Consider the following 25833-nt stretch of genomic DNA (forward strand, 5'->3'; position numbering starts at 1 on the left):
GACCATTAATATGGGTATGGCTTCTCGAATCCGAGATTCATTCGGAACTTTGTTTTAAAATGCAAGTTCTGGACTGGCCCTCTTGAGAAGCCTGCATTGCTCAACAGCATGCATTGCAGCCCTTCTCCTAGATGTCGCCTTCACTGTCTCACTGCCTGTGCTTAAATCTATATTAAAATATTTTCTTATTAACTCCAAACTTGCTTCTAAAACCCCAAATAAATAAAATTCAAGTTCTTGGATTCTGTCTGTAATCTTTAGGTCAAGGAATCAAAAAAAAATCTCCATTTTAATAAGAATTCTGGCTGACTCTAAGGCAGGTCATCTATACAACACATGTCAGGAATTAACCAATAGATTTGACTATGTCCTAGCCTTAGGTGCAAGCCTTAGACTTAGAGAGATGATGAAGAACAAACAGTTAATACTTACTACTTACTAGTAAATGATGATAGTCCTATCCTGGCAACAAGATCTGGTTTCACTAGTAGCTGGTCCTCTTTCCCATGTCATACTTCAAATCCACCTGGCTTTGCCTTTGATCTTAGTACCTGGGTCCAGGGTATTCCTGGGCTCCACTGATTGCTAGAGGGAAAGTTGTCAACTATTAATTCCCATAGTTAGTCTTCTTCATGTCTGCCTCCACAGGACCAAACTCCACTTGTATGCATGTTTGAATGTCTGTTACATACTGCTTAGATACTCCATACATGTTCATGAATGGCTCATCCCAGTTCTAAGGTGCTAACTATGCTTATTCAGAATGGGCTGTGGGGTATAAGATAATCAGAAGGTTGGTACTCTAAAAGGGATTCATCACTCTCTGTATTCATGGTAAAAGGACACACTGGTTGTTTGGTGTAGGATATTTTGGAAGAGGGACTATTAGAAATTGAAAAACAGCTTTACTGAACTATATCATTTTTATTACTTTTAGCCTACCCTCAAAAATAGTCCAAAACCAATGCAGATTAAAATAAAGCCACCCTCAATTGGTCTTTGCAGGAAAATGGTGAATTAGGATAAGAATAGCCTTTCTCAGAAGAACTCTATAAAATCCTCAGATTCAGTGCTGAAGTAACAGATCCCAGTACAGTGAGGCCCCTGCCTTCATGCTCATTCCTGAGATAGGTCATACCCACCTCGCACCTGGTGGTTGAGGCTGGTTCTGAGCAGCCCTGAGCTTGAAACATGAGTTTAGTTAACTGCCATCACCTGCAGTGAGTCAGTGATGAGATGGGTAATGCACCAAGGAGAACGAGAGAACAGGGTACCTGCCTGAGGAACAGGGGCTGAGGTGACTGTTGGTGACAGAACTGGTACCCTTCCAAACCGTCCATCTCTCTATAGAGAACTGAACAATTATATTTGAATACAAGAAGCTGCTTCAGAAATTAGAACCACCCTTTGTTACATGTGTGGTTAAGACAATCTCACTATGTAGCCCAAGCTGGCCTCCCTACTTGGGATTATAGACATGTGTCACCACCCCTGGCTTGGTGGACAAACCTTTATGATCTCTTTCTCAGTCTGTTCATTTATGTTTTTCAACAAATACTTAGTGGGTTTTTGTTTGTTTATTTGTTTGGCTACTGGTTAGGGGTGTGTGTGTGTGTATGTGTCTGTGTGTGTCTGTGTCTGTGTGTTCAACAAATGTTTCTAATGCTTTCTATATGCTAAAAATAAACATGTCTGACTGATGCCCTCAGAAGGCTTTCAGTCTTGTAGTTGGGTTATGTATTCATTTTGGACAAAAGTCTGTCAAGGATTTTTCTCATTCTCTTGTTTGCTTGTGTCAGATGAAAAGAACACTGTAAATATTGGATGATGGAATAGAGGGAGTAAGAATTGCCTGTGGGAAAACTGAAACAGTGATTCACATTCTAGTGGGCAAACAGAGCTTGACATTTATGATAAGGGTAGAAGTTAACAGGAAGGAATAAAGATGTCCACAGATGAGACAGAAAGAGCCTTACAAATTCTATAAAGCAGACAAAATTGCCTTGGGGCTACAGATGAATGTATGTGTTCTTCTGTTTTTACCTCCTGGTTTCCGTTAGATAGATGGTGGAGACTGCTTAGATATAGTCTGTTTTTATTGACTAGCCATATAGGCTAATCAAACTGAGCCAGAAGTTCAGTCACTCACATGGCTTGCTAAAACTCAGACTGCTCAGTTCTCTAAGCAAAGTTTCTGTCTGAGCAGGTCTGGGTGGAGCCTGAGGATTTGCATGTCTAAGGAGTTCTCCAGTGTTGCAGCTACAGCAAATCCCAGGACCACACTGTGAGAACCAGCAGGTTGAGCCCACAGGCAGAGCATCCTTAAGTGCTATGCCACAAAGAAGCCTAACTAGTGCCACTTAGTTTAAATTTGTTTGTTTGTGGGCTGGAGAGTTCGCTCAGCAGTCAAGAGCACTGACTGCTCTTGCAGAGGACCCAGGTTCATTTCCCAGCACCCACAGGATGGTTGACAGCCATCTGTAACTCCAGTTCCAGAGTTCCAGTGCCTTCTGACCTCCTTGGGCATTGCACAACATGGGTGCACTTGCATACATGCAGGCAATACATTCATCTATATAAAATAAAAATAATAGAAAAATTTGTTTGCTTTTATGGTTATTATTTCATTTTTATTTGAATATAGATTTCATTTATTTTTTATTAGCAATGCCTTAAAAACAACATGATTACATTGAAAAACTTCGTTTAGATTGGAGAATTTGGAACGGGAATAAATGCCAAATTCATATTATAGCAACAGTGATTTCACAGTATTGAAGCTTGGTAGTATAGTTTTGTCATTAAATAATACCCAAAAATCATAATAGGCATATATAGAATTATGATTTTACATTCTAAAATGAAATTATATATTTTTTATTTTGAGAATTATATCAATTTAGTTATTACAGCACTTTTTTAACTTCCTGAACTATGATTTTTATTTCTTGACTTTCAATTAGTTTTTTTTACATTTTCTGTAGGACACAGGTAAAGGTACAGTGTGGCTGTAGAAAAGTAATAGAAAAATAATGGGAAACTTCTTGGTGCCTGGGAATGGGAGAGAGCCAACTTCAAAGCCTGGATGCCCAGGACCATGTGTAGAGTCAGAATCACAGCTGACCATCAAAGGAGGTGGGAGGTCCAGTCTAGAGAGTCGGTTCCCCCAAGACTAGAATCAGCAAATGACAGAAACCTTCCCTGTCCAGCGTATGCCCAACAGAGAGGCAAAGCTACTGCCGTGCACAACCAGGGACCTCAGGGGAGGCAGGAGAGGGGGCTGTAGGGAATGCAGCCACTCAGAGAAGGCTGAAAGTAATGCCCATTATCAGGAAGTCCTCCATCTTCCAATGTGTTCCACCATCAGCCCACCACCAGAAGAATGTGGAACCATGGCTCACTGTTGGGGACCACAACTCCAGGTTCACATGAGGGGACCACAACTCCAGCTCACAGGAGGGGACCCACAGTTCCAGGCACATGGTACGGGATGGGAGAGCAGGAAATCACAGCTCCTGTTTCATGGGAGGGAACCACAGCTCCAGGTTCATGAGAGGGAACCACAATTCCAACTCATAGGAGGAACCACAGCTCCAAATGGACAGGAGAGGATCACAGATCCAGCTCATAGGAGGGAAACCACAGCTCCTGCTCACTGAGGGAATCACAGGTCCAAGATCACAGAAGACAATCAGAGCTCCAGGCTCTTGGGAGACAACCACAGGTCCAAGCTCAGGAGAGTGCCACAGCCTCAAGTTCACGAGGGCAATCACAGTTTCAGGCCCAAGGAGGGATCATAATTTCAATTTTGCTGGTTCCTTCTATTTTCCTATCTCCATTGCTCAGTCCACATGATTATATTTGAGCATTTTGGCTTCTCTGCAGCAAACTGAGGCAACAGTTACTTGTTGGCTTGAATTTCTCACTAGAGAGACATAATATTGGAGAATACCACTTTTAGCTTTTGCTCAAGGAGACAGATGGGTCATGTATTTGTTTTTTTCTCATGGTCAAGGTTCCAGTTGGCTGTTGTTTGTTTGATTGGTTGGTTGGTTGGTTGGTTGGTTGGTTGGTTTTTGGTGTCTACAACTGTCATGTCTTTATTGTTGGCCAGGGGAGACAGTGATGAGACATCTTCTTACAGGAGTCACAATTTTCCGAGAGCTACCACCACTGCCATCTTGGTTCTCCAGCCATTTCTTGCTGACTTGCCAAGTCCTTTCTTCCCTGTGGCTGGCTTGTCTCCTTGGACTTGGTCTCCTGGGTGATGAAGGCCAGAGATCATGGGTGCAAGGCTCAGTGGCTGCCAGCACACCAGGCCCCAACAGGAGAGGCAAAAGGGAGCATGGTGTGGTAAGGACACCCACCACATGGCCCCATGATCCAAGAAAGGTGGCCCGGCCTGTTCCCCATCTCCTACCACTGCCTCTGCAGGGCAGGCTTATGCATCTACTTTAATTTTTTTAAACACCTGCTACTTTTGTGCTATAAAATAATGCACATGTACTGCAAAACAAATAATAAAAACTTAAGTTCATAAAGCAACCTAAGTAAAGCCAAAACCATCCACTTAAAAGATAGCTTTTGTAACCTTCCTGTGTATTCTTAGTAAATCTTTCTTGTGTATATATTTGTATTTATCATCTCTCTTCTCACTCATATAAATGTGTATATAATATTCTTTTCATAAATAAAACATTGGAATCAAATAGACTCTTGTGGCTCACACTCTTCACTTAATATTTTATAAATATCTTTCCAAGTCAATGTAGTTCTGCCGCATAATTTGGTATGGCCTATGACTAGATGAATCATGATTTATTTCAGTGTTCTCCTTTATGCAGGAGGGTGAGGTATGATCAAAATATACTGTGTGAAGGTCTCAAAGAAGCATTTTTAAATTTTAAGTGTTTCCCTTTGTTGGACATTTAGCATGCCACATGGCTAGTTCCCTGTTCAGATGACAGGTTCAGCATGAATACTGTTAAGTCTTTATAGGTGCTCTTAGCTATTTTCTAAAGACAAGTTTCCAGAATAAAAGATGTCAAGCAAGTCAGAAATGTTATGTAGAGATCTGTAAGGCACCTTAGACATACTGCCCCCCTGAGAAGCACTAGATTATTCTACATGCTCACCTACATCATTTTCTTGTCTTCATGTAACACTAAGCAAATGTGTTTTGCTTACTTGTTTGGGGAGATTCTTTGCCAATTTATCAAGGGAGTATCCTCTATGTACATTTGGAATTGTTTCAGTTGCCAGCGTAGTTGGGAGCTGCACTGCACCTACTGGCACCCACCTTCTGTCCTTCCCGGCTATGTGGATCTGGGACTTAGAATAGACCATCACCTCTTGACAGAGCAAGTCCTTTGTCTGAGGCTTCCTGTGTTTGGCATCTTGTGACATTCAGCATTTTTCTTTGTCACAACCAGATCTCAGAGTAGAACAGTTTCTGTTTTGTTATATAAAATTTGAGAAAGCAGATTTGCTATAAGAAGTATGCATTTTCTCTTTGATGGAATATGCAACCTAATTTCTCAGTATGTTGAATAACTTATTATAATTATAGCTGATCTAATTTTATTTTTGAAATCAAGCATCCACCAGGATAATAAGAAAAAATTGTCCTAGTGATGCATCTTGCTGTCTGTTTATTGAGTGAGCCTATGCTGTGGATGTGAAATGAACTGCCTTGGTGATACACTAAACTGAACTTTCTTGATACACAGGGACTATTAGGTGAAAAATACGGCAATATTCGAATCCCCGGGGAAGTTGAAGCTTCAGAGTTTGAAATGATTTTGGATGCTGCCATCGAGGCAAAACTGGAGACCAAGCTCCTGGAGGAGTGGTACTGTCGGGATGAGAACTCAGTGCCAGCTGCTTATTACCTCAGACCCAAGTCAGAGATGCTGAGAAGCAATAAACACGCAGTAAGCTTCCCTTCTCCCGCTTCTCACAGCTGTCTACAATATCCAGGGGTGGTGTTCTCCACTGAAAAGGCTTAACCAACAGAAATTCTGTCTACCTGCCCTAGCCCCTTAACATCCTTTTAACAACTACTTCCACACTAACCATCAGGAAAATAGAAATCAGAGTCACAGGGGGCTATCACCCTATCCCTGTTAGGACAGCCAATCATCTAAAAGCTAAAGGTAAGTATTGGTGAAGAGATGGAGGGAAAAAAATCATCTAGTATCCCATTAGGGCTGTAAATGGGCACAGCCACTATTGGAAGCAGTAGAGAAATTCCTCAAAAAAAATATAGATAGATAGATAGATAGATAGATAGATAGATAGATAGATAGATAGATGATAGATAGATAGATAGATAGATAGATAGATAGATAGATCAGAATTGCCTTATGATGCAGAGATACCACCTCTGAGGGTATAACCAAAGAAAATGAGATCAAGCACACTCCTGAAAAGACAGGCACACCACTACAAGTTCCATCACAGCAGTATCCACAACAGCCAAGATGGAGAAACAACCTCCATGTCAATCAACAGATAAACGAATACGAATAAAAACTACAGAGAGAGAGAGAGAGAGAGAGAGAGAGAGAAAATGTTACTTAGCCTTAAAAATAAAGAAATCCCATGATTTTCAGCAATCTGAATGAACCTGGAAGACATTTTGTTAAGCGAGGTAAGACAGACATAGGAAAACAAATACGATCCAATCTTACTTCTGTGCAAAATGTAAAGAGGCTGGAAAAGGGTAACAGGTAGAAATGGCTTTACCATGGGCAGGAGGGTTGGGGAATATTGATCAAAGAGTGAAAACATTCATTGACAGGATAAATATGTTCTGGAGACCTGGCGTGCAGCAGTGTCATTAATAATGTCTTATACGCTGGAAATTTGCTGAGATAGTAGATCTTAAGTGTTCTTATTGCAAAAACAAATACTAACTATGCAGGAGACTATGTAAACTTGGCAGGAGTAATCGTTTCACAGTGTGCATGCAGCCAAAACTTGTGCTGTGTACCTTAAAATTATTCTTCAAAAACTTGAATTCTAGCAGGGTGTGGTGGTACATGCCTTTAATCCCAGCACTCGGGAGGCAGAGGCAGGTGGATCTCTGTGAGTTCAAGTCCAGCCTGGTCTACATAGTGAGTTCCAGGACAGCTGGGGCTACAGGGAGACCCTGTCTCAAAAAGACCAAAAAAAAAACAAAAAAAAACTTGACTTCCAGGCTGAGAAACTTTCAGGTGCTTGGCTGACTTTGCCTTCTTGCATCTCTTATCCTCCCTCTAGCACGATGTTCCCTTCTTCCTAGAGTGTATTTTTTAGAAATTTCACTAGGGAAAATCTACTAGTTACAAACTCAGGATTTACCTGAAAATTATATAATTTAGTCTGTTTTTCAAACTGTGCTTGTTTACTTACTCTGATTGGCACAGGTTACACCTGTAATCTACAAATTCACACATCTTAGCCACTCTTAAAACTATTTAGTCATCATGTTATTAAATATTAGCACTCCTATTTCCTCTTGTCCTGGTTAGTTTCTGTCAACTTGACATCACCTAGAGTCAAGTAGAGAGGGGAGTCTCAGGAAGAATTGCCTCCATCAGCTTGGCCTGTGTGTTGATTGCCAATTGATATAGGGCCTGACCCACTGTGGCACTACCATTCCAAGGCAGGTGGATGTGAGCTGTATAAGAAAGCCAGCTGAGCATAAGCCAGAAAGATCAATCACTGCCTGATGTCCCTCAACGGTAGATTGTGCCCTAGAAGTGTGAGCCCAACAAATCTCCTCTCCTAAGTTGCTTTCAGTTGTGGTGTTTGTCACAGCAGCAAAAAGCAAACTAGAATACCTCGTTTCCTTTTTTGTTTCTCGGTCAGCTTTCCATTAGATGGTCTCCTATATCTCAGTTCCCTTTCACACTATCAATCCTTTTACCTTTTTGTGCTGCCTTCCAGAGGAGGACTTCAGATCTTTATTCCAATTCATTGATTTTTCTTCAGCTGGGTCCACTCTGACCATACATCAAGTTTCCAGATTCAATAGATATATTTGTGTGTGTGTGTGTGTGTGTGTGTGTGTGTGTGTGTGTGTGTGTGTGAAAGATGGAGGGGACGGTTCTTTGGTTTGGTTTTGCATTTGTTTTGGTAAATACTTTTCAAACTCTGCCTCTCTATCTTTATAATCTCTTCTTTTTACATTTTAATGTACAAAATATAATTGATAGTTCTCTTTTAAGATTTCCAACAGTTTCTGTTCTTGTGTCTTATGTAGAATCATGGAGTAAGATTTATTTATGCCTGACTATTGTTTCTTGTCCAATACGGTTCAATTACCTGTCCTTTAAACCAAATGAAGGGAAAAGAGGGGTGAAGAGTCTATTCATTATGTACAATGTTTAGAGGGATTGAAAAAGGACATATCCATTTGTCTTCCAAAGACAGCCTCCTCAATACGGCAGGTACCCAAGGCAGCTCTAAGAAGAGGAGGGCCACAGGTTAGCCTCGGGTCTTCATGTAGGACTTTGTGTATTGTCTTCTGGATATTTAACACAAAATATCCTCTCCAGGCCAGATGAAATCACATCAAAATGCTTGATTTTTCTCCCTCTTCTCCCACTGGAATTACTCAAAGTACTTAGCTATAGCGATAGTGCTTCTCTGAATAGGAATATTAAACTCAAACCATTGACCAGTTATGCATACCAGGAGTGAATGCAGACAGCACAGAATGTGAGTCCTCAGGAACCTGTCTTACAGCATGAACAAGACTCATGCAAACTCAAACCAGACAAAAAACCCAGAGTAGAACTGTGCAATGGGCACAAAGCCCCAACTTCAGCAGAGGAAATATTGGAGTTGATCACTGCTGGCTGAGGGCTGTTGGTATTCTTTAAGGAAGTGACACTAAATAGGCTGACCAGGCTCCAGTGGATGAACTCATATCAAGGGACATCTGGAGACACAAATTTGACTCTATAGGCCTTAGTATATATGACAGAATGCATGAAATCCAGTGGGGGAGACCTGGGAGTGTGGAAATCTAAATATGATTAAGTTGTATTATATGAAAATTCAATAAAAATATACGTATTGAAAAAAAGCACATATTGCTCTTCCAGAGGGCCCAAGTTCATGTAAGGAGAGTCACAACTGCCTGTAACTCCAGCTCCAAGGGAATCTAACACCTCTGTCTTCATTCACATGCACGTATCCACAAGCACACAAATAACTTTTTAAATATATTTTTTAAATACATCTCAAGGCTAGGGAGATAGCTCAGTGGGCAAACCATATGCTTGCATAGCCATGAGAACTGGAGTTGGAATCCTAGTACTCGCAGAGCCTGATATGGTAGCATGTCCGAAACCCCAGTGCTTCTATGGTGAGATAGGCAGAGACAAGAGAATCTCTGGAAAGCCTTGAAATAGTTAGCCTGAAGAACACAGGCCAATAGCAAGCAACAAAGAGACCCTGCATCATACAGAGTGGAAGGTGAGGACCCTCTGGCCTCATACAAATGCTATGATATATGCAAACGCACACGATGTGTCCATACATACATACACATACACACACATACCCACACAAAATAAAAACATCTAAAATTAGAAGATTCAATGGTATATATAAAGTTCTGGTTTAATGTTTTTTAAAAAACATTGTTTACACATTTGCTCCCATGTTATTATTTAATTGGCTTTATCTGCTTCATCTCCATTTATTTCTATGATCCTCCAGGGAAATGTAAATCATTCTCAAAACCTCAAAAGCTATCTATGCGTAAATCATTTGCAAATTGTTGAATAAATGCATGTATCAATAAAGCTTTATAAATGTTTCAAGACTATATAAATGTCTTTATTTTTAAATAATCCTTCCAGTTTTTAGCTTCTTAGCCGACCATAAAAACCAATGAAGAAGACACAACTTAAGACATACAATGGTGTATGAGCACCTCCCCCTTAAGTTTTCACTCCTCTTTGGAAGACCTTAAGAAGATGATGTTGGGGGCTGGAGAGCTTGCTCAGCAGTTAAGAGTACTGACTGCTCTGACAGAGGACCCGGGTTCAATTCCTAGCACCCACATCCACCCACACCCAGCTAACAGCCATCTGTAACTCCAATTCCATAGGATCTAATGCCCTCTTCTGACTTCTGAGGGCATTGGATAACACAGGTGCACTTACATACATGCAGGCAATACACTCATACACACAAAACATAATACATAAAATATTTAAAAATCAGGATGTTGTTATGAATATTTGTACCACAACTCAAGGTGGAAAACATGGTAAAACAACAAAGGTTTTTTTTGTCCATTTGCTGTTGCTGCAACAAAATGTATGAGTCTAATGTCTAAAGAAAAGAGATTTCTTTAGCACACAGTTTTGGGGGCAGAAAGTCCAAAGCAGGTGGCCCCTTCTGCTCAGTGTCTAACAAGGGTCCTCTTGACTATCTTGACACGGGATGGGGGCGGGGGAGGAGCTGGCACAGAAGAAATCACGCAGTGAGAGACGAAGCCAGAGAGCCTTAGAGGCTGGACCAACTCTTTTTATAACAGCCCAGTGTCTTGATAGCAGACTGGGGCCTAGTAAGAATGATAATACTATCTCCCAAGGACAGCATTCTTATGACCTGCCAGAAGGGCTCACCTCCTCACATTACCACACTGGGGACCAATCTTCTTGCACATAAATCTTGGGCAAACACACCAAACTGACAGGAACCATAGCAAAGCCCAGCAAACTAGCCCTGTCTGGGCCGTACCTTTATGAATGGGCAAGTTCACATGTAGCACTGAGGTGATTTCAATCTTCAGGGTTATTGGGGTGAGGGGGATTAAGTGAGGCACTGGAGAGACCAATATTGTACTATTAGCACATGCCAGTCTTCAAATAATGGGAATTCTCCTGCTCTTAAATACTGGCTTATCTTCCACGGTTTTTGGCCTGACTTCCTACTTCTGCCTTTCCCTAGATGCAGCCTCCTGCTAGTGCTGAAAATGAAAAGTCATGGCAAGCGATTTCAGAGGAACTCAAAGCAATATTTAAGGCTGCTGTCAAACTGCTACATGAACAGGGTAAAATGAAGCACGGCCAGGCTAAGAGGTATCTGTTCTCAGGTAATTTTCATGCATCTTCAGTAAATTAAGAAACAGATAAATAATGGAAGCATTCAGAGCTTCCCTTTAGGCCTCTATAAAGTTAATCTCATTTACTACCTGGCAGATTTAATTTTTATAAATGCTTCCGTGTCCTGGAAAGTGTCCTTTTAACTCACAGAAAAGGACTTCTCTAGTAAATGTGAACTTCTTAAAAGAAGTTCAGAGGTAGCAGGATACAAGAGCCAAGATTCTGCCATTGTTTGTCAGCTGAACTGTTCATTCTCTCTCCCAGTTACCCCCTAAATGTGTGTGGACCTACATGGTCAACTTTGAGCCAAGCTCTGGGGAGACAACAATGAATAGGGGTTTCTGTTCTCATGGGAGTTATTTTCAGTGAAGGAAATAATCATCAAGTAATGAATGGGCAAGATCTTCTCCAAAATTTAAGTAATTTGAATAAAGCGTTGTTATAAAAAAAAAAGTGGCTGGTGAAGGATGCTGGGATTCAGGGTTAGATAGGATGGGTTAAATAGATGATGTTTTTATTGTTTTTTGTGTACTTCACACAGAACAGCTCAAACAATCTTAATCATCTTTATACCCCCATCCCACTTGAGATAAAAGATGGAAGGAATCAAAGTTGGCAGTACCAGTCCATCTAAGGAAGAGAATTCCAGGCAGACACCAATTGATTCTAAATCCTCTGGAAGGATTGTGCTTAGTGTCAATGCAAAAATACAGCTTTTAAATGAAAGGAATGAGAGTTATTTTATCCTGGAGCTAAATATGAATGGCCACAGCCTGAGAGCACAGGTTCAGGTTACTCCAAATGCCATGTTCCAGTGTAGCAACAGTTTCATGAAAACAAAAGAAAGCAACAAATCAAGGCATTTTTTCAAGTATGTTGGTGGAAACATCTGGTATGCAGGTTACAGCAAAGCATGGAAATCTCCCAGACAGGTCTTAGATGCCCTCTGATAACATTCTTAGCTTGTAGGTTGGTGGAAGCTAGCAGTCTGTTTATAGCGGAGTTTCCCTGATAGTTGAAAGGCTGTTAGATCATACACAGACATGGACAAGAAATGTTTATTTGTGGAAATGATATTCCAAGGTAATGTGACTCTGTGTCTACAACATTCCAGTTCTCCACAATCACAGTTGTATCCAGTCAATCAGCCCTGTAGAATATTCAACACAGGTGAGGCTTTTATTCTGGAACCTTCAGTTCGCATTAGCCAATTCCCTGAGCAGAAAGTTGGGTTCTGGGAGGAAGACAGGAGGTCTGAAGATTATCTTAAATCCAACTGAAGAAACTTATGTTCTAGACTGGGTAAGATGGGATGCCAAGGCAGGAGGGGTTGGGCTGGAGGAAAGAGTGGGAGGATCTAATTTTACATTATAATAGTGCACATGCATGTACATACAAACACACACACACACACACGCACGCGTGCACACACTCATACACACCCTCCATCTTCTGAATATGTACTACTTTGTGGCCTTCCACAGGCAGGGAGAAGATGCTTTGTTATCAGAAACTGCAGGAAACCACTGGATTGCCAGTAAGAGTTTCCAGAAAACAAACACTGGTTGATAAAAGCCATCAGATATGCAGGATAGCATTTATTTTGAAAGTTCATAGTAAAGAATTGTTGAGGAAGAGCAATAGTAATTGCGTTTTCACACCTGCGTTTTGAATGTTGTTGCAAAAAGCACTTGATTCTCCCTCACTAAATATAAGTATTTTAAATCATTTTGAAAGTTATGAATCATTTTAATGAATTCCAGAAGAAGGTCTTATTTTAAGTCTCCTTTAAAAATACTAAACTTGGTGGGTGTTGTGGCACATGCCTTTAATCCTAGCACTCGACAGTCAGAGGCAGACTGATCTCTGTGAGTTTAAGGTCAGCCTGGTCTACCATAGCAAGTTCCAGGTCAGCCATGGCTACACAGTAAGACCTTGTCTCAAAACGAACAAACAAACAAACAAAACCCCACTAAACTTATGAGGACTGAATAGTGTCTTCAGAATATACGAGTTGACATTTATCTTTGCTCCTTTGGGATCTCTTGATCCATTTTCTGGCTCTAGCTCCTTACCTTTATCAAGGACAAAACAATCCTATTATTCTTTAAAATATGCTGGATTAGAAAAAAAAAATGTCCAAAGGAAAGTTTTCCTGTTCTTTGTGTAAAACACAACAGGCTAAGAAAGGCATCCTCTTATTTATGAGCATGTAGCCCAAGCTTTCAAGCACCCCACTGGGAAACACATTCATTCTGAAGAACTCTGAGACTGGGCTTGGTGGTACACACCTCTAATCCAACACTCAGGAGCCTGAGGCAGAAGAACTGTGAGTTCAAGGCCAGTTTGAGCTACATAGTAAAGACTCTGTATCAAAAACTATAACAAACAACACAAAACAAACAGAAAACAAATCCAATTCTGCCCAACAAGATAATCACTGGAGGAGTCATCATTTCACATAAACTACTAGAAATGGACAAGTTCTGATGGGGTTACATTTCCTAAAGATAAACATGCCCGTTGTTATTTTACTTTACCTTAATTTACATTTCAAACTCATTTTGAGATCATGTCAAATTTTGACCACAATGAAGATTTCTAGAGAAGTGCCAACTCTTTCAAATGAATGTAGTACAGTATTTAATATCTTTGGAAATCTTGAAAGTAACAATACTAAATCAAAAGCTTAAAATTTTTTTAAAAGTTTTGATCAGTTGATGTCACTTGGGAAAAAAAATCACAAGAATTCCAGAAAGTCATCATTTAGGGAAAAAAAAGGCCTCAATGTCCTGTATGTATGTATTCTCAGTTTTGCTTGACATTGGAATTGTGGCCAACTCATTAAATTTTGTTTAAATTTATGGCCAGCCCAGCCTTGTGTGTGCAGACCTTTTCTTCACCATGCCTCCATCAGCTCCCAGCAAGAAACATAGTCTCCTGCGTACGAAAGCTCCCCACTGTGTCTTTGAGCTGTGTTCTTCCTGCCACAGCTCTAGAAGACCCCACTTCCAACTAGCATCTAGAATAGGCTACACCTTACAGACTTGGAGGTGGTGAGAACAAATACTGAGCTGTTCTATGCCGATCCACACTGGCTTCATCTCACTGTATTGACTGCTTTCTCTCAAAGTTGTGTTGGAAGCAACTAGCAGCATGCATAGTACACAGCAGTTGCTCAAAAAAGGTCAGTTGGATAAAAGAAAGGAGTGAGGACTGTGGAAGGCAGGGAGGGAGGGAGGGAGGGAAAAAAGAAAAAGGGAGGCAAGAAGCAGGAGACGGATCTAACTGCAAAAGAGTATTTGTCTTAAGATTCATTTCCATTCTTTAAATAGTCACATTTTTCTTTCCTCCATTTACAACAATGCTTTTAACACCACTGATCCAATTTCAACAATTCTTATGGAGCTTCAAATGACTTATGATCTATACTTACTTTTGCATACACATATGTATTATAAACCAAAAATGGTTTAATTTAGAAGAAATTAAGTCCTACACCCTCACTTCCTGCACCTTTTCTGATACAGTGGAATTGAACAGTGGCTTGGATCATTGAGATTGATCAGCATTCAAAATGTAATTGTATTTTGTTTTACGATGTGCTTTTATATTTGAATATATCTATCTAAGGTATAAGATACCTCAAACAAAATGGTGACAACGCATTGTAAAGGATGTTCTGGCAAGGAACCATCAGCCTAGCTGTGCCACTTAGCCTCCTCCATGATTCCCAGTCTCATGTGGTCCTTGCTGTTTCTCTATTCTTAGAAGCACTAAAGTCTGAGAAACTAAACAACTTAAAAGCCGGAACCATGAACTTGTTAATCTTGCTTTATGTGGCCAATATTCAACTTCTTCTCATTAGGATTAAATTAAATGATTTTACTAAAAAATCTATTCTTCTGGGTTCCACTTGCTTAGGAAAAGATAAATATGAAGTTAAGAAATGATCTTACAGATTGTTCCACTACAAACTATAAGCAAAATTCCTACTAAAAGTGACCAAGAACTAGGTATTGGGATTGAGACATTGCTCCTTCATTCACGGCAATAAACCCTTCATAATTGTTTTCTTCCAGCCATCGAGGATGAGTTTGACTTTGCACTAGGAAAGCAAACCCCAGCATTCCTAAAGAAGTGTGTGTGTTATATCAGGAAGATTGCTAACATTGAGCGCTTTGTGAAAATCCCGGAGATGGGAAAATACATGGATATAACGGGAACAGAACCGAGGATTATCCGGGACCCTGAAGCCCAAGAGAAGCTGATGAAACTCAGGGATGAGTTCATTCCTACTGTCGTTGCATCCTCCAATCTGAGAGTATACACATCTGTTACTCATTGTGACATGAAACTGGGTTATTCTCAAGAGATAGAAAATCATTACATAGAAGGACTCGGTAAGCAATTTTATGAGGACATGATTGACATAATTCAGGCAACAGTACAACAGAATTTTGACACAGAAACTGATACACTGTATGATGAAATCCTTCAGCACTCATCGTTATGTAAAACATATGCCTCCTTCTATGAATACAAATGTGAATCTCTGAACATCTTGCACAAATACGTCCTTCCAAGCAAAACCGGGCACATCAACCCTCTGGTTGTGTATGGTGGGCCGTGCACTGGGAAGACTCTTCTGCTAGCTGAAGTAGCAAAGAAGGTAAAAAAAAAAATCTATTCTTCCCCTTCCACATTTGTAGAAACAGTGTTCTGGGGGGGGGGGCACGGGGACTAATAAATTGATCAAGTTTCTTTTCACTTGCTGTGTTTGCTATCTGAATTGAATATATACTTCTATGTTGATTGTTTGGGTTTTGTTCCTGTTTTCTTTCTTTTTTGTTTGTGTGTTTGCTTGTTTGTTTTTGTTTTTGCTGGTATAGCAGCTGTAGTCTAGAAACAAGATGTCAGGATGTGTCTGGTACAACTATAAAGCCACTTTATTTTCTCTCTTAATTCAAACTCATCCACCTCATTTGGATGAAAATAAAAACAGGTTTCTCAAAACTTGTGTCATTCCTATCAGACAACAATTGGCCTTCTAGTTGCTCTAGTCACTAAACTACTTTCAGTTCAGTAGTGAATATGCCCAGTCCAAGTAATAGTTAAAACTTTGGTATGTATTTTTCTCCATCTGAGGCCCACCACAGTCAAAGCACCTACAGAGGGAATGGAACCACGGTCATCTTCTTTGTCCATGTAATAAGTTTTCTTCCCCTCCTTTCCTAGCCCTAACCACATTTATGACCCCTACTGAGTTGGAGTGTCAGGGCTCTAGGAAAGGTAAGGTACCAGAAAGTTCTTACATGACCTGTGCTGCTATCAAGTGAACTTTGAACCCTGCTATTAATAAGTGTCCAAAGCTGCCCTCCATCTCTTCTTAGTTCTTTCCACAGCTTCCTGAAGGTTCTTTTCCTGCATGTCCCAAACTTTACCCACTGAGCATTTCTTTTCACAACTGCCTAAGTGCAGGGCAATGCATCCTTCTCTTGCTCCTGACTTCAGTCCCTCCCAAATGTTCAGTACTATGTTTCCAATGTCTTTTGAATTGCTTTCCACAGCCAAGTAAATTCCTCAGATAGGCTCTGGGACAAGGAAATTAGTAAGCCTTATCTTCTCCCTCTCACCAGTGGCTCACATTAGGTGTGTGGATACCTGGGTATCCTTTTGGCCTCAGAGCACCAGGCCCACAGATCCATTCCAGGATCGCTGTTCTGCATCACTCATCCATCAGAGCTGTCAGCCAGACTGTTGCTCAGCCTCATGTCACTCAAATGTTCAGGCACCAGAGGACTATGCCTGCATGCTTTGTAGGGTACTCTAAAGGCTCCACTGTAACCCCTTCCTCTGGGTTAGAACTGAAGGTGAGCATCACTGCCCTCGCCTTGAGGATGAGGGGATGAGAGAAGAAAACCATGGCACCTTCACATCCAACTTATTCCTCAGCCCCCCCAAACTGATTTTACAGGCTGGATATGGTTTGTGGCCTCAGAATCTCCCTTTCCAGCCCTGCAGGAGGGTTTGACACCTCACTTTAAAATCCAACACCTGTTGGCTTGCCACATCAGCCTAAACTGCACTGAACTAGATCCATTTCCAACTTATTACACTTGGTATTAAAGTGTAACAGCTTCTTGTACTCTGATGATCACTCAGAACCACTGTGTTGTTCTGTACTTACTATTCAGAGAAAGGTACTCTTAAACTTTTCAAATATTTTTAGTCTGTCATGGGCTGCACAATCTCAAATTGATCAAAATGAGGACAAAAACAGGGTCAGCTGCATTGTACTTGTTGTAGGGATTGGGTTCCAAAGCAAATTTACAGGTGAAAATTAGATATTCTATAGACACGCTATTTTGTCATGTTTTAGCTTATCTAGAATATACAACCATTTCCTTTTTTGGAGACAGGGTCTCCCTGTAGCCCCAGATGATCTGGAACTCACTATGTAGACCAGGCTGGCCTTGAACTCACAGAGATCCGCCTTCCTCTGCCTCTCAAGTGCTGGGATTAAAGCATACACCATCACGCCCGGCCCAGAATATAAAATCGTTTCTTTAATTAAGCACCAGATGAAGTAGACTTACCTTAGGAACCATGTTGGATCAAAATAAATTGTGTGTGTATGTGTTTGTACAGATGTGGAGATGTGTATGTGGGGAGAGAGGGAGGGGGAGAGACAGAGACAGAGACAGAGAGAGAAAGATTTTGAACTCTGGTTCAATTGATTCTTACACATATCTTCAAGCCTCAGGATTATTTCACATAATCAAGCCAGTGATGCTGTGAGGGGCACAGGAAAAGCATGATGGGAATTCTCTTCCTATGGAGGACAAAAGGACAAGGATGTTTGCAAGGAACAAATTTTGTTGACTTGACCTGTGGCATGTCTTCCTGTCCATGTGAGGTCAGGGATGGCCTGAGATGGGCTGCTGTGCCTGTGCAGATAAGCATCTCCACTGTGCCATGTGCTCTTGCTGAAAAGTTGAGCCACTTGCACTATAGCTGAGCCCTGGATCATTTGGAAACTTGGCTAGCCACAGTCCAGGGTTTTGCTCACGTGTTTCTAGGCCTGTCCTTGCCATTTACCTCTCCTGGGGAATGACTATCTAACCATCAGCAGCAATGTTCACTGTCTTCTGACCTTGTTTCCCTCATGAAGATACAGACGGGCATCTCATGATTGTCTACTTGGGACTCCAGCTCATAATATAGGACCACTCTCCACAGACACCACATGTACAGCAGCCTAGTCACATAAGCAATCGATGTTAGGTCAAAGCAGATGTTTGAGTTCTGATTAGGCCAGTGGACAGTTGCTGAAGGACAATATTATCTTCCTTGAAACTAGCTTCCAACAGCAAAACTAAGAACAAACCTATTTCCCATAATAGCTCATTATGAAACTGTGATCCATAAAACTTACCTAATTTTACTCATTTATTAACCTGAACTAATTCAAGGAGCTAAGCTTCCTAATATATAGAATAAATGTATGACTATATATATTAAATATAATAGAATGTACAGAGCAAGCTTTTCTTTTTCTTTTCTAAGGAGCATCTTGGTAAGTTCCTAGGATGGCTAAAAGTCTGTGTCTAGTGAAAAAAAAAAGCTTTTTGGAGGAGTGTTTTACATTTTGGTCATATTCCTTGTCAACCCTGACCTTTTAGGCAGAAGAATACTTAATTTAGCAGACCCCTATATGTTTTATCTCCTTAACTCCACAGTTGGAAGGAAAGAATGAAGGAGGGAGAGATGGAGGAAATGAGGGAGAGAGGGAGAGAGGGAGGAAGGAAGGAAGGAAGGAAGGAAGGAAGGAAGGAAGGAAGGAAGGAAGGGAAGGGAGGGAAGGAAGGAAGAGAAGGTCCTATAGAACAAAAGTCAGAGATGGCTTATTCTACTTCACTTTGTTTCTTGACCATTTGACTTGAAACAAGTCATTTATCTACCCTGAGACCCCATCACCTCTTTTATTAAATGTCACTGTCAATCCATCTGCCCTACAGAGAATGTATGAAATGACAAGTCCCTGTCTGCATAGTGAACTACTAGAAAGTACAGCAATCAACCAACCTCTTCTAACCAGGACTATGTATATTTTTAAGGTTTATTTTTATTTTTAATTATGTATATGTGTGTATGTGCACATGTGTGCAAGTACCCATAGAAGCCAGAAGAGGGGGCTAAATCTCCTGGAAATGGAATTACAGGTGGTTATGAGCTACCACTCAACATGGTGGTGGGACTCAAACTCAGGTCCTCTAGAAGAGCAGTACTCTTAACTGTGAGCCATCTTCTCTAGTCCTGAATTATGAAGATTTTTATGATAAGAATCACAGTGATTCTACAGCAACACAAAAATGCCATAGCAACACAAAAAAGTCTCTCAATTACAAAAGATTATATTCAGTATAATTCTGATGCCAAATATTTTATTATATTCTAATTAAGTGGAAATTGGTCTGCTATATCTGGCATTATATATTCTCAATTAATTAAAGCATTCAATGAATATAATCCATAAATCATTATTTAACTCAGTCATTAAACAAACACTAGGTGCACACTGTATGCCAAGAACTTCCAAGAAGTAGGGATTTAGATGAAAATTTGATCATTCTACATGTTCAGTTTTATAGGTATACGGGATACTTTGTAATTTTTAGGATACAAGCAAATGTCTCCTTATGATTGGAAAGTACTCTTATCAATGTTTTACTGCCTGTGAGTCTCACCTGTAGATCTGGCACATGAGCTTTGTGGCAGAGCTTTGGCCTTCCCATGTGGTTTTCTTCATTTCTTAGTTTGGGGGCTACTTTTTGCGTGGCCGGTGTGAGTCTGAGCTGTAGAGGGCAATGTTGTTGACTACGATTGTGAATGTGCATCACTATTCTAAATTCTGCTTACACTTTTTAGGCTTATGGCTGGCTACATGAAGATACAGGACCAGAATCTGACCCAGTAGTCATTGTGAGATTCCTAGGGACCACAGACATGTGTACTGATCTGAGGACTCTCCTTCTAAGTGTTTGTGAGCAACTGGCAGTCAACTATCGTTGTATGGTTCAAAGCTATCCTAAGAAGATCCACGACCTCTGTGATCTATTTATAAATCTGTTGAATGAATCTTCATTGCAGAGACCCCTGGTGATAATATTTGATGCCCTAGAGCAGCTCTCAGAGAACGATGAAGCCAGGAAGCTCTGGTGGCTGCCAGCTCACCTGCCCCGCTTTGTGCGGATTGTCCTCTCCACACTGCCCAACAAACACGGGATCCTGCAGAAACTAAGGTGCCTTATCCATGAAGAAGACAACTACATTGAGCTGATTCCCCGGGACAGGAAGATGTGCAGCCAGGTTCTCAAACACCAGTTGCTGAGGGTCAAGAGGAAGGTCACATCGGGCCAGCAGATTTATGTAAACAATGCATTCTCTAAGTGCACGCTGCCCATGTTTGTGAACCTGACTTTCAGGGAGGTGAGACACTGGAGATCTCACAAAGATGTGGATGAATCCTCCCTCTGTGTCACTGTTCATGAAAGTATAGAGCAATTATTCTGGTCCTTGGAGAAGAAGTGTGGTCAGAAACTGGTCTCCAGGGCTCTGGGTTACATTACCATGGCCAAAATGGGTTTGAGTGAAATGGAGTTGGAGGATGTGTTAGCCTTAGACAACAGTGTTATGAATGAGCTCAACGAGACCACCAGACCCAGCAATCCCCTGAGAGTACCTTACCTGTACATTGCAAGGCTCAAGGAGGGCCTCAACGGATACTTAATAGAAAGACACGTGAAGAATGTCACACTCTTGGTCTGGGCCAACAGACATCTGCAGCTTATAGCTCAGAAGCTGTATCTGCAGAACGACAGCAACCTGCGTGAGATGCACACCATCCTGGCAGATTATTTTCTGGGGGTGTGGTCAGGTGGCAGGAAGAAAGCCTTCTGTCTGGAAGATCCCTACTTGAATGGCTGCCTCGACTTGGAGAACAGAAGCCTGCTTGAAGAAGAAAAGCACTTCATGGAGCAGGCTTCCTTTGACAGGCAGGCTCCGGACCAGCCCTGGGTTTTCCAGTGTAATCCACTAGAGCCTGACATCTTCTTTGTCAATCACCGGAAAATGTCTGAGCTCTTGTATCACCTGACAAGGTGCGGGAAGACTGACGACCTGCTTTATGGAATCATCATGAATTTCAGCTGGCTCTATACCATGATCAAAATTGGTCAGTTTGACAAAGTGCTTGCAGACATAGAACTGGCTTACAACTACTCACAAGAAAAGGAGCTGAAGTTCCTGGCCAGCACCCTCCGCAGCATCAGGAACAAGGTCATCGCGTTTCCAGGCTCCCTTTCAGCTGAGCTTCAACAGAGGCTTCTGCCTGTTGTGAGTTCCCTGCCCAAACTGAGACACCTTCTTCTAGAATGTGACAAAGATGGACCCAAATACTGCTCCATTGTTCCTCTGCATTCATCCATGGATGTGACATACAGCCCTGAGCGTCTTCCCTTATCATCCAGTCACCTGCATGTCACGGAGATTCTGCCTACCTGTAACCCCAGCACCGTTCTCACAGCTTTAGAAAATGGCTCCATCAGCACATGGGATGTAGAAACACGCCAGCTGCTCAGGCAGATCACAACAGCCCAGTCTGTCATCCTCGGCATGAAGCTCACCAGTGATGAAAAGTACCTTGTGGTTGCTACAACGAATAACACCTTGTTAATTTATGACAATGTCAATTCCTGCCTCCTGTCTGAGGTGGAAATCAAAGGGTCCAAGCATGGAAGCAGCTCTACTTACATCAATGGATTCACACTCTCTGTCAAGCATGCCCTGGCATGGCTGGAGGCCAGCAAAGATGTCACTGTCATTGATCTGCTCTATGGTTGGCCTCTTTACCAGTTCCACTGCTGGTATGAAGTCACTTGTGTCCAGTGCTCATTGGATGGGGCATATGCTTTCTGTGGCCAGTACCTGAACACTACCACCATTTTTCACTTAGGCAGTGGAGAAAAGCTATGTACAGTGACATCAGAATTTTCAGGTGGGTTTGTGAAGTTTCTCCTCATCTTAGATGCAGCCCAGGAGATGGTCATGGTTGACAGTGAGGGAAGCCTGTCTGTTTGGAGCACAGAGGACATGTCCAACCCCCAGCTGACTGATGACTTTGACTGCCGAAAAGAAGACAGCGAGGTGGTTGGCATTGAACTTTCAGAGGACCAAAGTGCGATTCTGATCTGTAAGGCTCTCAGCATTGAGCTCTTAGACACTGGCATGTGGAAGGTGGCTGAAAAGTTCAGAGCTAAGCACAATGAACGCTTTATATCTGCCGTGCTATCCAAAAACGGAGACTGCATCATCGCGACCATGGAGAATACCGCAGCTGTGTTCTTCTGGAGACGGGACACGGGGCAGTGTATGGCAAGCTTACAGGAAGTCTCAGGTACCATCGTTAAGTTAGTGAAATCTAGCCACCACAATATGCTACTATCTTTATCAACCAGTGGTGTTCTTTCCATTTGGGACATAGATATAATCACAGCTATGTCCAACATAGATAAGACTGGAAAACCCATCCAGAGCCTGGTGTTGCCCGCCAGAGGGGAAATCATTTACTCTCTCGATGGCTCTGATTGCGTACACAAGTGGAACTTCAGCAGTGGGTTCATTGAAGCGGTATTTAAGCACGAAGGAATAGTTGAACACTGTGTGTTAACATCCGCTGGAGACGTAATGGTGACATCAGACGACAAAAGCAGCCAGTACGTCTGGCACACCAGCAGCGGGGAAAACCTCTTTCGAATTAATGGGCAGCGAATATCTCAGCTGCTGATCACACACAATGACCAGTTTGTGGTCTCTCTCTGTGAGGAAAATGCCTCAAGGGTTTGGAGACTGGCCACAGGCCACAGGGTCTGCAACATCCTGACCACTTTGCAAAATGCCTTTATTACCTCTGCAAACACCTTCGTGGTTGGAATGACTAAAAGCAAAGTGTTGGCAGTCAGCCTCTGGACTGGCAGCATCACCAAGAAATTTTGCTGTGAAGATGGGACCACCATTGTGAACTTTAAGTTGATCCCTGACTGTCCTGACATCATTGTATTTATCACATCTGCCGAGACTGTGAACATCTGGAGTCTGACCGATGAAGTGATCTGCCGTCGTGTGCAGCTCCCAAGCAACTTCTTGAAAAACCTGGAAGATTTTGAAATTTCTCCCAATGGAAAGCTGGGCATTATATCCCGGGGAGATGAAAATATCAACGTATTGGATTTACACAGTGGTAAGTTGCGGGTGGTTCATGCCTCTGGGGTCATCTGGCGGCAAAGGCTCTCTCGAGATGGTCGCTACCTGGTATACATTTGTTTCCGAAACGGGGAGGAAGAGGAAGAAAATGATGCTATATCGAGCTTGATTGTAATGAGACTGGCTGACGGCAAAAACATCGGTGCTTGTTCCCTTTACAAAACACCCACTTTTCTTGCACTGTCTCAGAGGCACCTGCACATCATCGTCGGCTTTGATGACGGGAGCATAGGGATATACACAGTTGTGGACCGTGTAGATGCTGCACTGAAAATTAAAATTGCCACTTCAAATAGCAGGCAGATTTTCAACAATGCAACACAGCCATCCAGGCCAAAGTCTAATAATTATTCCTTTAAAGTGTCTATAGATTGCTTATGGAGGGAGTCTACTGAGGTCTTTGCCAGAGACAGCCCCATCACAGTAAGTGACTCCTCAGAGTCCAACGAAGCAACACCCTCCAAGAAACACAACTCTTGTTATGACAGGGTGTGCTCGGCCCTAGAGTCCCGGGGACACAGCTACACACCAGATAACTGACAAGATGTTTATTCTGCTCAGCTGAAAAACATAATCCACATACAACAGAGAGAGGCAAAGTGTAGCTTCTGTATCACAAATGATAATCTGTTCATTTCTGAGACGATAGAAGGAGGCTGGAATTCCCGGTTTGCTAGCATGCTCATGAAACAAACTAAACTGTGAGACTTGCTCCAGTGCCATCTTTTTGCCAAGGTCTATCACAGACATAGAGAATTTCTAGAAGTGATATTTAAGTATCTATTTCACATAGAAGAAAGGGGGTAAAGGTTTTAAAATCAGCTGTGTGGTAAGACGTAGTACAATTCACTATATCTGTTTAGATGAAAGAAGCTAGTTAAACGGACCAGTTAGATTGTAATTAGTTCTACAAAGGTCAGTTAAAATCACAAGGACAAAGAGCTATGTGTCTGTGAACAGTGGTGTGACAGCAAATGCAGCCTTAATCTCTCTTTACATTTCTCAATCCTGACAACTGTGTAAACCTAGTCTGCACACAAGAGGTCTAAAGGTGCAAAATCCTATAACAAAGACGCCCAGATGTGTTTCCAGTTTCCCAGGAGACGTGACATGAAATGTGAGACTGTGAACAGACTGGGACAAGAACTATCACTCTTATAGGGCTACTGAACATTGAGAGTCAGTCTTCATTAAAATACAGTTGCAACAATTGCATGCAAGGGTTTCTGTATAATGGAACATATAATTTTTAAACTACTTTCTTGGATTGCAAAAGAACCCACTTAATAAGAAATCACAATTTTTTTCACACTTTTTTTGAGATGCATATCTGTGCTAAGTGTAAAGAAGAATTACAGAAAGGGCATTACAAATTTGGTCAAAATACCTGTTCACTTCTTTCATTGTACTAACAAGAGTCTGCTATTCAGTCAGTTGTCTGGAAGCGCAAGTTATTTCCTAAGCCCCTGCAGTATCTCTTAATAGAAAGCAAGCTTTCTGAACATGCCATCTCTGAAATACTAATGACATTGCCTTACTCTCTCCTGTGTAAAATGCAGATAAATGACCAAATACTCTGGGACAAACTGAATATGCCTGTCTTTGTGCTAAAATATTCCATAAATCTTAAAGGTGTCCAAAGGTTCTTAATGTCCCTGTTTGTAACCCTTTCTTACTTCAACACACTGTATGTATGCTCCCCATCTGTTCTACTTCCAGACTGAGGACTCTTCTGAGCCTTTTATAATCTTACCCATTTCAAAGCAGATGCTGTGAAATGGTATATTTTTTAAATACAACTTCACCTTCGCCTATTTAAAAGAAAATATCATATCCCAGAAGGTGAAAGTGATTTTCTTCATTCCGTACCCTCCGTGTAGCTCACCCCAGGATAACTTTTCAAGGGGATCAGTAGTGGTGGTTTGGTTTAATTTTCTTTGAAAGTGGCAGCGACTTAAATAAGAACAGTGAACAAGGAACTGACTTATTTTCAGTTCTGCCATCAACTCATCATGCACCGCACCGATAGCCAGGGCTTGAACATCACCAGTATTTTGTAGACTACAAAATAAAGGTGGTAATAGGTTCTGTTACAGCCCTGCAGACCTGGTGGAGATCTTAAGGAGTAACGTGAGGGGGGGAAAAGTACAGCAGCAATATTGTGATTGCTGACACAATGGAAAAAAGAAAGTGATCTAATCCATAGAGAAACCAACTCAATTTTATTTCAGTGTGGAAAGGATTTAACAGGCAAGCATACAAAGGTGTCAACTAGATATAAATACCCACTCTGTGGTGAAAGACTGCTTTCAGTGAGTTAGTTCCTCCTGGTTTAGTTGCCAGCCAGAGAAGGCTGAGATCCATATAACAATCACCTGGAGTGGACTGTATGTCAGTG

The 25833-nt window shown here is 41.6% G+C and overlaps 1 protein-coding gene across 1 annotated transcript in view; it reads left to right on the forward strand.

The window, feature by feature from the left end:
• Positions 1-25219, forward strand: part of Nwd2 (NACHT and WD repeat domain containing 2) — a 175224-nt gene extending 150005 nt beyond the window's left edge. The window contains exons 4-7 of the mRNA XM_008833218.2: positions 5730-5933; positions 10957-11101; positions 15194-15783; positions 20043-25219. Of these exons, the coding sequence (XP_008831440.1) occupies positions 5730-5933; positions 10957-11101; positions 15194-15783; positions 20043-23975 (4872 nt within the window). The 3' untranslated portion in view covers positions 23976-25219. The remainder of the gene's footprint in view (positions 1-5729; positions 5934-10956; positions 11102-15193; positions 15784-20042) is intronic.
• The last annotated feature ends 614 nt before the right edge of the window (positions 25220-25833 follow it).

Source organism: Nannospalax galili, unplaced genomic scaffold (assembly GCF_000622305.1).
Source record: "Nannospalax galili isolate Female #2095 unplaced genomic scaffold, S.galili_v1.0 scaffold236, whole genome shotgun sequence".
Taxonomy (NCBI): domain Eukaryota; kingdom Metazoa; phylum Chordata; class Mammalia; order Rodentia; family Spalacidae; genus Nannospalax; species Nannospalax galili.